The sequence below is a fragment of the Staurois parvus genome, unplaced genomic scaffold (genome assembly GCF_062004578.1).
Source record: "Staurois parvus isolate SC_StPar_1 unplaced genomic scaffold, SC_StPar_1.0 ptg000415l, whole genome shotgun sequence".
In the NCBI taxonomy this organism is placed as follows: Eukaryota; Metazoa; Chordata; class Amphibia; order Anura; family Ranidae; genus Staurois; species Staurois parvus.
The window spans coordinates 5,199,925-5,215,932 of record NW_028318211.1 but is presented as its reverse complement, the minus strand read 5'-3'; the positions used below and the strand labels follow the sequence as shown (position 1 = coordinate 5,215,932).

The 16,008-nt window shown below is 41.9% G+C and overlaps 1 protein-coding gene across 1 annotated transcript in view; it reads right to left on the bottom strand.

Annotated features, from left to right (window-relative positions):
- The window catches only part of PNP (purine nucleoside phosphorylase), a 49,884-nt gene extending 36,444 nt beyond the window's left edge, over positions 1–13,440 (bottom strand). Inside the window, exon 1 of the mRNA XM_089687066.1 lies at positions 13,287–13,440. Within this exon, the coding sequence (XP_089543192.1) occupies positions 13,287–13,312 (26 nt within the window). The 5' untranslated portion in view covers positions 13,313–13,440. The remainder of the gene's footprint in view (positions 1–13,286) is intronic.
- Between the last annotated feature and the right edge of the window lie 2,568 nt (positions 13,441–16,008).

Below are 16,008 nucleotides of genomic sequence, written 5' to 3'. Positions count from 1 at the left end.
GCAGGAGCCGTTGTCTCAACTATTGAGGAGGCAGAGACCTAGGAGAGCTTCTGCTCTCATGCACTTCACATGGGTTTAATTAAATACATATTGCAAGCCTGGTGTTCTCATACAACATCATTACCTGACCTCAAAATGCTCTTTTGGCTTAATATGCATAAAATTCCCACAGACAAACTTTTAAAGCTGCAAAAGGGGGGCAACTCCATATTAATGTCCATAGTTTTGTCTATAAATCTTTTGGCCATAAAGTCTAGCTACTTCCTGGGTTGGCTTTATTTCATCATTAACTGGTGAGTAGACTAGAGCTTTATGAATGATTTTTCCCTCTCTTTTCTAAATGCTTTTATATGCAGGCATGAGCTATCCAAGCATGCATGTTAAAGCAAAGATTGTTTTTAAATAATCATCACCCCAACTTGCTAATCCATTGTCTATGATCAGCTGATGTCTACTCAATGTAAAATAAGGGAACAAGGGCGCACCAGTCTAGTGCATTACCTGAGACAAAAAACGACCTAGTCACCAAGTCCAAGAGTGGCTCTGAGGACGAGGGGACCGCCCCTTGAAACGCATCAGCCATCTGAAGGGTCCTCTCATGGTTTGGGAGTTGACTTGGTGACCAGGTCGCTTTGGACTTTGACAAGCTATTGTTATCACAGCTGTTTGTGAGTATGTACTTATATTTGTACTATTAAAGTTTTTGTCTCAGATAATGCACTAGGCTGGTGCACCCGTCTTCCCTTATTTTACAATGATTCTTCTGGGTTTCAAAGCCTGTGCGAGGATTGGAAGTGCCAAAGACCTGACATTTATCCATCATCAGCATACCACCTTTGAGCGCAGGGGATTCTTTGATTTTTCTATTGGATGTCTGCTCAATACCAGATATGTCTGATCAATGATTTTCGCTAACTAAAGGATAAGTTCACCTTTGTAAAAAAAATACTAAATGTACATCTTTTTGCTGGGAAAAAAAATGTACATTTATTTTTTTTTACTAGGAGCCTGCAAAGCATTGCACCCCTGATCAACAGGTCGTGGGTGCAATGTAAGACTCCTGTAGACTTGTCTGCTCGTACCTCATAAGGAAAGGCAATTACGCAATGACAGGAAGAGACAATTAACTACCTAGAGCGCTCAACAGCATCCTTGTAGTTCTTTGAGAGCTACAAATCGATAGCCGCAATGGCTGTCAGTACTTGTAGTTCTTCCATTCACGGAACTCTGTGAATGAATGACGCAGCTGTGTGGGCGGAGCAGTCTTGTCAAATACTGACAGCTGGTACAGACAGAAGATCCCTGACCTGCTGTCACAGGGAGTGTGGGGAGCAACTGCAGGAGCAGGAACATGTTACATGTTCCACCCTAACTCCCAGTTCACATCTATGCGGGTGGTGCCGCTGCGGATTTGCATGAAAATCCGTGCAGCCACATCACCTGCACAGAGAATTGTGGACCCGCGGGCGGGTGCCATTAGTTCTAATGGCATGCCGCCCGCACTGGGAAACGCAACCGTACTGGGAACCTAAGCTCCCGTGTGGGCTGCGGTTTCCAAAGAAGTGCAGGGACTCTTTCCTGCGTGTCATGGGCACGGGAGTCCATTCAAATGAATGGGCTCTCGTGTCCATGCAAAACGGGGGCCGCCCGCCCGCATAGGTGTGAACCGGGGGTAAAAATGGGTGGAACATGCAACATGTTTCTAAAGGTGAACTCAACTCAAGGTCAACCCAAAGTGGCATATGGCTCAGAAGGTCAAAGCAGTGTATTTTAAAATGTTTCACTTTTGTATGGTCTCGAAAACCAAGTACATCACCCAAACAGCCGGTTTAGAACAAAGGAAAAACTTTTTTTCATTTTGGTGGGGTTGTAAGGCTCCAGGCACACTGGGCTTAAAAAAAACACCAGTTCCCTTTGCAGAGAAAGAAAAACCTCTGATATAGATCGTTATTACACACAATTTAGGCAAGTTGAGGAGAGTTTAGCATTTTTTCTGACAGAAAGCTCCAATCAAAAATGCAATACGGAAGCATTTTTTTTCCTGCCTTTATACATTGAGCTTAAAATATGCCTCAAATCATCCTAATGTACATGGACACATAGGATAACACTGAGCTGCTTCTACAGGCAAAACACACAACTCCTGTAGAAGCAGCAATTTTTAAGCCAGTGTTCATTGATCCTAAGGGAAGGTTATAACCCCCATCAGATTTTTTAATCCCTCTCCACTCTATCTACTTTAACATATTTACAAGGGAGCACAAGAGGCAACATGATGCAGCAAATGAAAGCAACCATTGCGATTCCACTTTCATGTAGCACTTTATCTCTCCAGTTAAAGTGTTACTAAACCCAGGACCCTGCATTCACTATATCTGGTCTCCCATAGAACACACAACATGGAAATGCAATTATTTTAGTAACTATAAACCACTAAATATCTTTTCTCATCAGCAGTTAGAGCAGCCTTGTGACTTCTATCAGTGTCCAGCAGAGCACTGGTTATAGCTTGTAGGAGGAGTTTTCATTCTGCTGTAGAAGGATGTAGAACCCCTGACCTCTGTCTAGACCAGTGTTTGTCAACCTTTCTTCAGTCTAGGCACCTTTTAAAATTATGAACAGTCCCATGGCAACCTTTAAAATTATGGACAGTCTTGAGGCACGCCATTCTAAAATGTGAAAAACTATTCTAATAGTTTATAGAATGCAGAAACATCCACACATGTAGGACACCCAATGTTAGAAGTGATTTATTCTTCCAAAGCAAATACACTGTTGCAGATTGGTACTGACTAGTATGCCAGTGTTTCTCTTCTCCCTCAGTTTTTCTCCATCACTGAGCTAATGTGACCCCAGAATTGATGAAGAGGGGCAGGGGTGGGTCAAAGTAGGATGCTTTGTAGGCAGCTAACATCCTCCTTATCAACTGATGTCATTGGTTGTCAGGACGCTGGTGGCTATAAGGTTGTAATGGTGCAAAATGACAACCTGTGGCTTTGTGTAACTAAAAGGCAGGCTTGTTCCACCTACTGGCTTGTATACAAGTTTTGGGCAATTTTTAGACATTTTGCCAAGGCACCCCTGAAGAAACCTCAAGGCACCCCAGGGTACCTGGGCACTCTGGTTGAGAAAGGCTGGTCTAGACAGTGCTTAGTGGCCCAGTGCTGACCACATGCACTCTCCCAAGAAAAAAAAAACCCTCTAGCAATACACACCATACTGAGCATGTGCAGAGTGACTCCACATGATATGTCTTATCAGAAAATAAGAGGGGGACACTGGAAGAAAGGAGGATCAGAAAAGTCAGGATCAAACAGCATTTTTACACAATGCAGAAGATTAACCCCTTAGGTTCCACCATGAGTATAACAAGAATGCTTTACTGCATATACAGACTGATTTTACTGTTGTGGGTTTAGTAACACTTTAAGGGCTGGATTTATTTAGCTAACTAATTACCTAATTGTCATATTATCATTTCTCTTGAGTGAAGAAGGGATCCCCCTTCGAAACACGTTAGCTTCATTCTGAGAGTCTCTCCTCTCGATGGGACCTGCACTTGTCTGCTATTCCAGTATGCTGATGTTGGATTTTATATGCTTTTACCAATGCTACTTTTGTGAGTATATATCTCAATGTAATACATTCACCCTTTACTTACTGAGGTAATGCACAAGTTTGGTGCACTTGTGTTTTTGTTCTCCGTTACAGTTTCTGTTGGGCTTCCCCAGTCTTGTGTTTAAGCTGCACAACCTTTGATCGGCCATTGGATGAACTTTTATATATGGTTCTACCAGCTGAATTCTGATTTGGGTCTCTGAGCGCAGGAGGTTTTGTATCTGCAGAGGATTAACCCCTTAGGTTCCACCATGAGTATAACAAGCATGCTTTACTGCAAATACAGACTGATTATACTGTTGTGGGTTTAGTAAAACTTTAAGGGCTGGATTTCTTTAGCTACTGAATTACCTAATTACCATCAGGGGCGGACTGACAACTCATGGGGCCCCCGGGCAAAAGGGGATCATAGGACCCCTGTGTCCTTGCCCAAACTCAAAAAAGCCTATGAAAAAGGTACCAGGGGCATCTCATGGGGCCCCCTCCTGACCCCGGGCCCTCGGGCAGTGCCCGAGTTTCCAAATGGTCAGTCCGCCCCTGATTGTCATATTATCCTTTCTCTTGAGTGTGGTGCAAAATGCTCACCTAATAGTCAGGGCTGAGTATACAGCTCTGTTGACTATCTTCTCAGACCAGAATTCCACCCAGTAATTGCAGCTCTGTAGATATAGGTTACAATTAGCTGATCTGGGGGATACAATAGGCAACAGAAGCACCTTTGCTACTGTGAATTATTCCACTACTGAAGAGCTTTCCCAGTATTTACTAAAAATGAACAATTTGCACATGGCCCATGTTCACTGTGCTTTAACATTAGAGTCCAACTAGCACATTAAGCCTGGGTTCACACTGATGCAGTGTGGACTTTCTGTGCGAATTCCGCACTGCATCACTATCATACCCCGTTCATGCGAACCGCTGCAGGTGTGTATGTTAACAACACGCTGAAATCAGTCCACAAAATGCGGTGTAATGTGCAGAATCGGATCGCATGGGTGTGAATACCCATGTGATCCGATTCTAGTGCGGACCAAAAAAAGGGTCCTGCGCCTTTTTGGTGTGGATACAGTGCGATTTGAGCCATACAAAATGTATGGCTCAAATTGCACCGCACAGAATTCACATGTGGAATGTGTTTCGGATCCTGTGTGAATCGCATGTGATATGCCGCACCGCACAAGTGTGCACCCAGGCTGAAGAAGAGCTGATCACTGCTATGGCTGGTAATTGCCTCAATTGCATATTTTGATGTACGTCTACTGGTTTTTGGATTAAATCTGCTCACACAGAGCAGCTGTCTTTATAGAGTAGAGCAGTAGTGACATCGCTAGGAATGTCACAGATTTGCTATATCAATCCTAATCCAAAAAGTCTGCCAATAGTTAGAGATATCAGCCAGCCTTCAGAGCCAGTTCACACCAGGATCGCAGAACACTATGCATATGTGTGCGATTCCTGTAAATTCCCATTCATTTGAATAGGTTGGAATTGCACCAGAATGTGGTGCATGCACTACTTTTAAAAAATGTGCTGCAACAAATCGCACAATACTGCAATCATTTGCAATCTATGCTTGGGGTAGACATGTGCGCTTAGTTTCATTAGGAATCAAAATTCAGACCAAATTTTCATTGTTCGGATATTATTATTATTGTTATCACTACACAGCATTTATATAACACCAACAGTTTACACAATGCTTTACAATATAAAGGGGGCAGTACAATTACAATACTGTTCAATACAGAAGGAATAGGATGGCCCTGCTCATGGAGGATATTCAGATGTACCTGAATTTCAGAATCACAATAGTAACGAATTTCAACGAATCCAAAATAAATTATAAGAAAACAAATGATCTGAATTTAAATTTGAAAATAAATCCGATTTCGAAAATGAATTTAATTTCAAAATGGAAATATATTGCAATAAATACAGTAGGATATAAAAGTGAAATAAGACGATGATTTCTCCTTAGGCTGTTCAATAGAATACAAAAAAATAGTATAGAATAAAACAGAATAGAATAGGAAATGAAAGCATAGAATAGAATGAAAGAGGATAGAATAGAATAAAACAAAATGTAATAGAATAAAACAGAATAGAATAGAACAGATTAGTATAGAATACAATAAAACAGAATAGAAAATAATAGGCTAGAATAGAATACAACAGAATAGGAGAGAATATGTAAATGGTCAGCACAGTGGTTAAATGGTTAGCACTTCCGCCTGGCAGTACTAGGGTTGTTGGTTTGAAACCCACCTGCCTGGCGTTTGCATGTTCTCCCTGTGTCTGTGTGGGTTTCCTCTGGTTACTCCGGTTTCCTCCCACACTCCAAAGACATGCTGGTACGTTAATTGGATCCTGTCTAAATTGTCCCTAGTATGTGTATGTATGAATGTGAGTTAGGGACCTTAGACTGTACACCCCTTGAGGGTTAGGGACTGATGTGAATGTACAATATATATGTAAAGCACGGCCCTATATAAGTACCTGTAATAAATAAATAAGAACTAGAATATAAAAGAATAGAATAGAAATTAAAATAATAGAATAGAAAAGAACAGAATAGAAAACAGAATAGAAAAGAACAAAATAGAATAGAATAACAAAAACAGAACAGAATAGACTAAAACAGAATGAATATAGCTGTTGTCTGAATGTCGATTTCTAATTGATTTGCAAATAATGAATATAAGAAACTAAGCCAAATATACGAAATAAATTCCTAAAATGAATCATTCTAACATAACGAATATGAGGAAATTAAATTATTAACGTAAACAAAGGAATTCTGTCGTGCACATCTCTAGTTTGGGGTGCCAGTAACATTACATTGGTACCTGGAGCAGATTGCAAAGGCAGTGCGTTCAAGTACCGTGCGAAGAAGGTGTGTTCTCTGTCCGTTTCCTGCACTGTGCTCAAATGCACTGCCTTTGTGGGAAACGCACACAGAACACAACTTTCTTGCACCACGTTCTGGTTCTTTCTCCTGCCAGGCCATTGTATTCTGACAGCTTTGAAGTGCCAAAGTGTTTTCATAAACAAGACAATGCTGAACACACACAATCAGTCTGTATCCGGACCGATCTGTCAGATCAACACAATTGGCCAATAAAGGTGTATTATGCTCTTCTGCCAGCCTGGATGAAATCTGAAAGGATTGTTTCTGCAGTCTTTTACACAACGTAGTGATAAATGCTGTTGATTTTACAAGTCCACTCTAAAAACAAAACCTTACTGTGTTCATCCATCATACAAAAGAGGACCTCGGCCCCTGTTATTTGGCATCTGGCCACAACCATTACCCACAGTTCTACATGATGGCCATTGTGCAGTCTTAGAAGAAAACATAAAAAAAGTAGGAAAGTCATTGTATCTTGTATAAGCAATGGTGACAGAATGTTTTTCTTCCTATTGGTACATTATGCCAGCCAGACAGGAATTTTCTAGACAGCCAAGGAAGAATATCTCTAAAAAGTGTTAGAAAAAAAAAGGACAGTACCACTTCTGGACAGGGGGAAAGGGGGAATGCACAACTCTTCTCATCGGCAAATGATAGAGCTGCATAGTACATAGGCCTTAAACATAGTATGTGTTTTATAGAACTTGCTTTTTCACAAAAGTGTGATACTACATCTGACAAAATAAATACTGGCTTGTGATGCCATTCTGTTCATGAGCTTGTCCGTAGGCAAACTTTTTTATGTAGAACTTCCCAAACAATTGGGATTGTGACTGGGCTAACCACTGGGAAAAAAAAAATAAACAAAAAAAAACATATATATATATATATATATATATATATATATATATATATATATATATATATATATTTCATTTATTTATTTATTTCAGGTACTTATATAGTGCTGTCAATTTTACGCAGCGCTTTTACATATATATAGTGTATATTCACATCAGTCCCTAACCCTCAAGGGGCGTACAGTCTAAGGTCCCTAACTCACATTCATACATACACATACTAGGGCCAATTTAGACAGGAGCCAATTCACCTACCAGCATGTCTTTAGAGTGTGGGAGGAAACCCATGCAGGCACAGGGAGAACATGCAAACTCCAGGCAGGTGGTGCCGTGGCTGGGATTTAAACCGACGACCCTAGTACTGCCAGACGGAAGTGCTAACCATTTAGGAGAGAGAGAGGGAGAGGGAGAGAGAGAGAGAGAGTATTTCTAATATATTATAGAATTATTTCATATTTTCAAAACAATTTACCAATCTACCAATGATAATATACTGTACATATATCACATAACTATTGTGTGTAATGCTGAATGAGCAATTTTTCCTCATGCTATTTTGAGCTGTGCCATATAAAGCATTTCCTCTATTTAGCAGGCTACCGCCATTTGCAGTTGGTTGTCGAGTTTAGATTTAATATAACCAGGTTGACATTCAAATACACAAAAAATGCATTTTTTATGGACGATTAATGATTTTATAGACAGCCTTAAAGTATTACTAAACCCACAACAGTAAAATCAGTCTGTATATGCAGTAAAGCATGATTGTTATACTCACTGTGGGACCTAAGGGGTTAATCCTCTGCATTGTGTAAAAATGCTGTTTCATCCTGACTTCACTGATCCTCCCCTTCTTCCAGTGCCCCCCTCTTATCTCTTGATAATACATATCGTGTGGAGTCACTCTGCACATGCTCAGTTTGGTGTGTATTGCTAGAAAGGTTGTTTGTTTTTTTTCTTGGGAGAGTGCATGGGATCAGCACAGGGCCAATCAGCACTTTCCAGACAGAGGTCAAGGGTTATGCGTCCTCCTACAGCAGAATGAAAACTCCTCCTACAAGCTTTAACCAGTGCTGAACACTGATAGAAGTCACAAGACTGCTCTAACTGCTGATGAGAAAAGGTATTTAGCAGTTTATATTTACTAAAATAATTGCATTTCCATGTTGCGTGTACTGTTGGAGACCAGATAGAGTGAATGCAGGGTCCTGGGTTTAGTGACACTTTAAGGACATTCTGTACATTTCTGGACAACTGAGGGCTCTGATACCACATGTTACAAGACTGTACACATATATAGGGGATTAAAAAAGATTGGCACATGAGGGGAAAATGTACCAGTTTCTATTTGCACAACAAAATGCATTTTTTGTTGGATGATAGTGGTGGCTGTCCATCTCTACACATCCACATCTCCTCTCCTCCTGTGGTGCTACTTGAAATATATTTTACAACTTTTTAGGGCTGCACTGCGGTTTGGCCACAGCACGGGTGTACCAGTGGTTTTCATGCAGTTTACTCGTGGTTCCCCATAGTCTTTCTATTAGGTTCTGCATTTTTGGCACATTTTCTGAAAGCACACCAGAAGTCCTGTATGCCGTTTCTTTGGTGCACTTTCAGAAAATGTACCAAAACGCATGACATAATAGAAAATCTACGGGAAACTGTAGGTATCTCTGTCTCTAACTTTTACCAATGTCTAATCCCATGAAGGAATCACATACATGAGATCCCCTATATAATTCCCTTATGTAAGCATGATGTGACTTCCACCTATTTCTAATCAGATAAAAAAGCCCCCTAAATAATTCCCCTATGTAAGCATGATTTGACTTTTGCCTGTGTCCAATCCCCATAAAGAAATCAAATACAGCGTTAACCCTATACATTTCCCTTATGTAAACATGATCTGACTTTCACTCATATCTTGTCCCATGAAGAAATCAGATATAGGAGAGCCCCTATACCAGTGGTCTCCAAACTGTGGCCCAGGGGCTGGATGTGGCCCTTTGCTTGCTCTTGCTTTTAATCAGCCCTTGGGCCATTATTCCCCCCACTGTCGGCAACAGTGAGGCATAGTTTCTGCCACTAACAATAGGGCACTCTTCCTTCCACTGATATCAAAGATGGGGCCCTATTCCTTCCACTGACACCAATGATGGGACACCGTTTACTCCCACTGACACCAAGACACTTTTTACTCCTGTTGGCCACAGTCTGGCCCTCCTAAAGTTTGAAGGACAGTGAACTGGCCCTTTTTTAGAAAGTTTGGAGACCCCTGCCCTATACATTTCTCTTATATAAACATAATCACCTATATCTTGTCTCATGAAGAAATCCGATATAGGAAAGCCCCAATACCATGTCCTCAAATTGCGGCCAGGGGGCTGGATGTAGCCCTTTGCTTGCTTTTATCCAGACCTTGGAGCACTATTCCTCCCACTGACATGAACAATGGGGCATAATCCCTGTCACTGATACCAACAATAGGGGACTATTCCTACCAATGACCCCAACAATGGGGCACTATTCCTACCAATGACCCCAACAATTGAGCACTATTCCTCCCACTGACACCAATGGCACAGCATTATTCTTCTCACTGATACCAATTATGGGGCACTATTCCTTCCCTTGATACTAACAATGGGGCAATATTCCTCCCACTAATACCAATGATGGGGCATTTTCTACTTCCACTGGTCACAGTCCAGTTCCCTCAAAGTCTTAAAGACGGTAAACTGGCCCTTTGTTTAAAAACATTGGAAACCGCAACTCTACACATTTACCTTGAGTAAACATGACTTCTGCCTATATCTAACCCAATGAAGAAATCAGATACAGGAGAACCCTTATACATTTCCTTTATGAAAACATGATCTGACTTTCACCCATATCTAATCCCATGAAGAAATTGGATATAGAAGAATCCCTATACATTTCCCTTATGGGTACATGATTTTCACTCATATCTAAAGCCATGAAGAAATTAAATGTAGGAGAACCCCTATGCATTTCCCTTATGTAAACACAATCTGACTTTCACCCATATCTAACCCCATGAGAAATCAGACACAGGAGAGCCCCTATATGTGACCCTTATGTAAACATGATTTGACTTTCGCCCATATCTAACCCCATGAAGAAATCACATATAGGGGAACCCCTATACATTTCCCCCTATGTAAACATGATCTGACTTTCACTATCTAATCCAATGAAGAAATCAGATACAGGGGAACCCTATACATTTATCTTATGCAAACATGATCTGATTTCTGTCCATATCTAATTCCATGAAGAAATCAAATGTAGGAGAACCCCTATACATTTTCCTTATGTAAACATGATTTGATTTTCACCCATACCTAACTCTATGAAGAAATCAGATATGGGAGAACACCTATACAGTAGCCTTATGGAAACATGATCTTACTTTCACCCATATCTAACCCCAGGAAGAAATCAGATACAGGAGAACCCGTATATGTTTCTTCTGCCCATTCTGCCCTTTTCTCATCCCATGAAGGAATCGTATATAAAGGAACCCCTATATAATTCCCTTATGTACTCATTATCTGACTTTCAAGCATTTCTCACCCCATAAAAGAATCAGATACAAAGGAACACCTATCCATTTCACTGATGCAAGCATGAGATGTCTTTCACCCAGGTCTAATTCCATGAAGGAATCACATGCAACGGATCCCCTATATAATTCCTTTATGTAAAGTGATCTGACTTTCACCCATTTCTAATTCGATATAAAGGAATATATATATACATTTATGATATATAAACATGATCTGACTGTAGTACATTTCTAATCCCATGAACGAATCAGGTACAAAGGATCTTCTATATAATTCCCTTATATAAGGGGATCTGACTTTCACTCATTTCTAATCAGATATAAGGGATCCCCAATACATCTCTGATATATAAGCATGATCTGATCATCACTTATTTCTAATCCCATGAAGGAATCGGATACAAATAATTTCCTATATAATTCCCTTATGTAAAGTGATCTGACTTTCACCCATTTCTAATCCTATGAAGGAATCAGATACAAAGGATCTCCTATATAATTTCCTTATGTAAAGTGATCTGACACTCATTAATTTCTAATCTGATATAAGGGAATCCCTATACATTTCCGATATTTAAGCATGATTTGACTGTTGTACATTTCTAATCCCATGAATGAATCAGATACAAAGGATCTCCTATATAATTTTCTTATGTAAAATGATCTCACTTTCACTTATTTCTAATCAGATATAAGGTAATCCCTATACATTTATGATATATAAGCATGATTTTACTGTTGTACATTTCTAATCCCATGAATGAATCAGATACAAAGGATCTCCTATATAATTCCCTTATGTAAAGTGATCTGACATTCACTCATTTCTAATCAGATGTAAAGAAACTATACATTTATGATATATAAGCATAATTTGACTTGTCCATTTCTAATCCCATGAAGGAATCAGATACAAAGGATCTCCTATATCATTTCCTTATGTAAAGTGATCTGACTGTCACTCATTTATAATCCCATGAAGGAATCGGATACAAAGGATCTCCTATATCATTTCCTTATGTAAGGTGATCTGACTGTCACTCATTTAAAATCCCATGAAGGAATCGGATACAAAGGATCTCCAATATAATTCCCTTACGTAAACTGATCTGACTTTCACTCATTTAAAATCCCATGAAGGAATCGGATACAAAAGATCTCCTATATCATTTTCTTATGTAAAGTGATCTGACTGTCACTCATTTATAATCCCATGAAGGAATCAGATACAAAGGATCTCCAATATAATTCCCTTACATAAACTGATCTGGCTGTCACTCATTTATAATCCCATGAAGGAATCGGATACAAAGGATCTCCTTTATCATTTTCTTATGTAAGGTGATCTGACTTTCACTGATTTATAATCCCATGAAGGAATCGGATATAAAGGATCTCCAATATAATTCCCTTACGTAAACTGATCTGACTTTCACTCATTTATAATCCCATGAAGGAATCGGATACAAAGGATCTCCTATATCATTTTCTTATGTAAAGTGATCTGACTGTCACTCATTTATAATCCCATGAAGGAATCGGATACAAAGGATCTCCTATATCATTTCCTTATGTAAAGTGATCTGACTGTCATTCATTTATAATCCCATGAAGGAATCGGATACAAAGGATCTCCTATATCATTTCCTTATGTAAGGTGATCTGACTTTCACTCATTTTTAATCAGATATAAGGGAACCCCTATACATTTCTGATATATAAGCATGATCTGACTGTCACTCATTTCTAATCCCATAAAGGAATCAGATACAAAGGATTTCCTATACATATTCCTTCTGTAAGTAGTGCCAATCATCCAACCAGTGACTGCCATAGATCACACACCTTCTCCATACCTCCTTTTCTGCAATGGCACAGTGATGGCCCTGGGGCATTCTGGAAATCCGCTTACAACCGGTTTTCTGGTACATTATACAGAATCTACACTGCTGGCACATTTGTCTGCTTTGATCAGGATAAGGATGGGAAAACATCATGAAAACAGACCCAGAGTAACGAAGAGGGATAATCCAGTGACTGATGACTGTGTGAAGGAGTCCATCCTCCCTCCCCATTGCTCTTGCTAGGAAAGCTCCATCCCTCCATCTAGGTGTGGACAAGGCAGTCTGTGTGTACACTCCTCCACCATGACACATTAGTCTCCTCTGTCCTAATCTACCTGTTACACCTGAACATCATGACCTTTCCTGTGAATTAGGCTTGATGCCTTCTACTTAGTGATGTGTCATTATGATCTGGCAGGTTCTGAGTGTTAGCCATGCTTTCCTCCTCCTTGGGGTTGTACTACCTGTGCTCCTCTCCGCAGTGTGCCATGGCAGATGAGTGTGGGATGCTCGGCCAGTCCTCCTCCTCCTCGGTGTGTGGCACTGGCTTGTCACGTATGGCTCTGCATCCACCTGATTGATGTCACAGATGACCTCACTGGAGGCAAGTCTCTGGCTGACCAATGGGGAGCGTCCCTGTGCTGAGGATGCTGCCGGGTGTCACTAAGGAGTGTTCTGTGTGCGAGGGATCAGAGAAGGAGAGGTGTATGTCCCATGCTCAGATCACACCTCCATCTCATAGGGAGCTCTGCTCCATGGAGTGTGTCATGAGAAGAGGGGAGAAGAACACAGCCCATCCTTCATGTATCCAGCCAGAGATTCCTGTGTATAGGGCTCCCATAGCATACATTCATCGGTGATGCCAAGCTGGGCTTACTCTACTCACCCAAAATCAAGACGAATGTTGCTTTTGTATTAACCCTTTAATCATCCATATGCCAGACAACTTTTTATTTCTGTTATTAACCCTTAAGTTATCCCTATGCCAGACTTTTTAATTTTTTTTTATAAACCCTTTAGTTATCCCTATGCCAAACATTTCATTTTTTTTTATAAACCCTTTTAGTTATCCCTATGCCAAACATTTCATTTTTTTTATAAACCCTTTTAGTTATCCCTATGCCAGACTTTTTATTTTTTTTACAAACCCTTTAGTTATCCCTATGCCAGACATTTAATTTTTTTTTTGTAAACTCTTTTAGTTATCCCTATGCCAGACTTTTTATTTTTTTTTTACAAACCCTTTAGTTATCCCTATGCCAGACTTTTTAATTTTTTTAATAAACCCTTTAGTTATCCCTATGCCAGACATTTGAATTTTTTTTTTATAAACTCTTTTAGTTATCCATATGACAGACTTTTGTTTTTATGTAGCACTACCCCCTTAGGAGTCGGTAGAGATCTGGGTCGCCCTATAGTCTTGCACAGCCAGGCAACACGCATTTCCTTCCAGCCTTGCACTCCAGAGACAGTAAACAATCGACAGATTTTTTTTTGTGACGTTATTAAGGGGTTGATAATTTGGATAGGGATGAGGGATGTATGGGATGCCCAAGGAACTGTTAAACTGAGGACAACTTTGTGGAACTATGGACAAATGATCAGAAAGGTTTCTCTTCTTTGGAGAGTTATCCAGCCTCAGAACCCAGATGAAGTCTCCTCTTCACCCACCCATGCAGAATCTGTCACTTTAAGATCAGCAGTCCCAGATGGGGGCTAGTCAGGTTTCCTACAGAGTGCCCTCTCACCTTATCTGACCCAGGGGCAGGCCCAGTCATTGTAGTGGGGCCCAAAGCAGCTGCCCCTTGAGCCCCTTGTCTTGGACGGTCCCAGTGGCAGTGGGAGCAGGGGTAAGGCGAGCATCGAGGATGGCTATGATTGAGAGCCTGTGAGCAGGAAGCCCTCCACTGACACCCGGAGCAGCAGTGGGCATAACATCCCCACGGCGGCACCTCCAAGAGCATGGACTCCTTTAACCTCCCAGCTCAGGGCTCCGACAATTGTAGGACAGGCTGACCAGGGGCCCAGAGGACAAGGACGGGTGGGAGAGCAGACAGCCAGGGAAGAAGAAAGAGCAGATCACCTAGAATGAGAATGGATTCTGCCCACTGCTGTCATACCAGGTACCAAGCATTGTGAACACCTACCAGCAGACAGGGACTTAGAGAGACACAGGAAGAACTGCAGATAGGGCTAGGGGTCTCTCTCATCCTCCCCCTCTCTCTCTCACACCCCTCTCTCCCCCTTCTCTCTCTCACCCCCTCTCTCCCCCTTCTACCTAACTCTCACCCCTACCTCACTCTCTCAATCTCTAACCCAGAGCTCAGCCTCCCCCCTTCTCCCCCCTCTCTCACCCACTCTCTCTCCCACTCACCTCTCTCTCTCACCCCCATTCTCTACCACATCACCATCTCTCTATCTCACGCTACCCTCTCTCACCCCCTCTCCTACCCCTTCTTTCTCACACCCGACTCTCGCTCCCCACCTCTCTCTCACCCCTCTCTCTCCCCCTGTCTATCTCACCCCTCTCACCCCTTAAATCTCCCCCTCCCCTCTCTCACCCCCTTCTCCCTCCCCCTCACCCCTATTTCACCCCCCCTCTCTCTCTCACCCCCTCTCTCTCCCTCCACCCCTCACACCCCCTCTCTCACCCCCACCTCCCTCTCTCACTCCCCTCTCTGTCTTTCACCCCCTTCTGTCTCTCATCCCTTTATTTCTCTCACCTCCTCTCTCTCATCCTCCCCCCTCTCTCTCTCATACCTCCTTCTCCCCCCTCTCTCCCCCCCTTCTCTCACCGCCTTCTCTTTCTCACCCCACCTCTCTCTCTCTCACCCCCATCTCTCTCTCTCTCACCCCCATCTCTCTCTCTCACCCCCACTCCTCTCTCTCAACCCCCTCTCCCCCACCTTCCCCCCTCTCTCTTACCCCCTTCTCCCTCTCACCCCGACTCTCACTCCCCACCACTCTCACCCCCTCTCTCTCTCACCCCCTCTCTCTCCCTCCACTCCTCTCACCCCCACCTCCCTCTCTCTCTCACTTCCCTCTCTCTCTTTCACCCCTTCTTTCTCTCACCTCCTCTCTCTCATCCCCCCTCTCTCTTTCTCTCTCTCCCCCCCTTCTCCCTCTCCCCCCCCCTTCTCTCTCTCACCCCCCTCTCCCCCCTCTCACCCTCTTCTCTCTCTCACC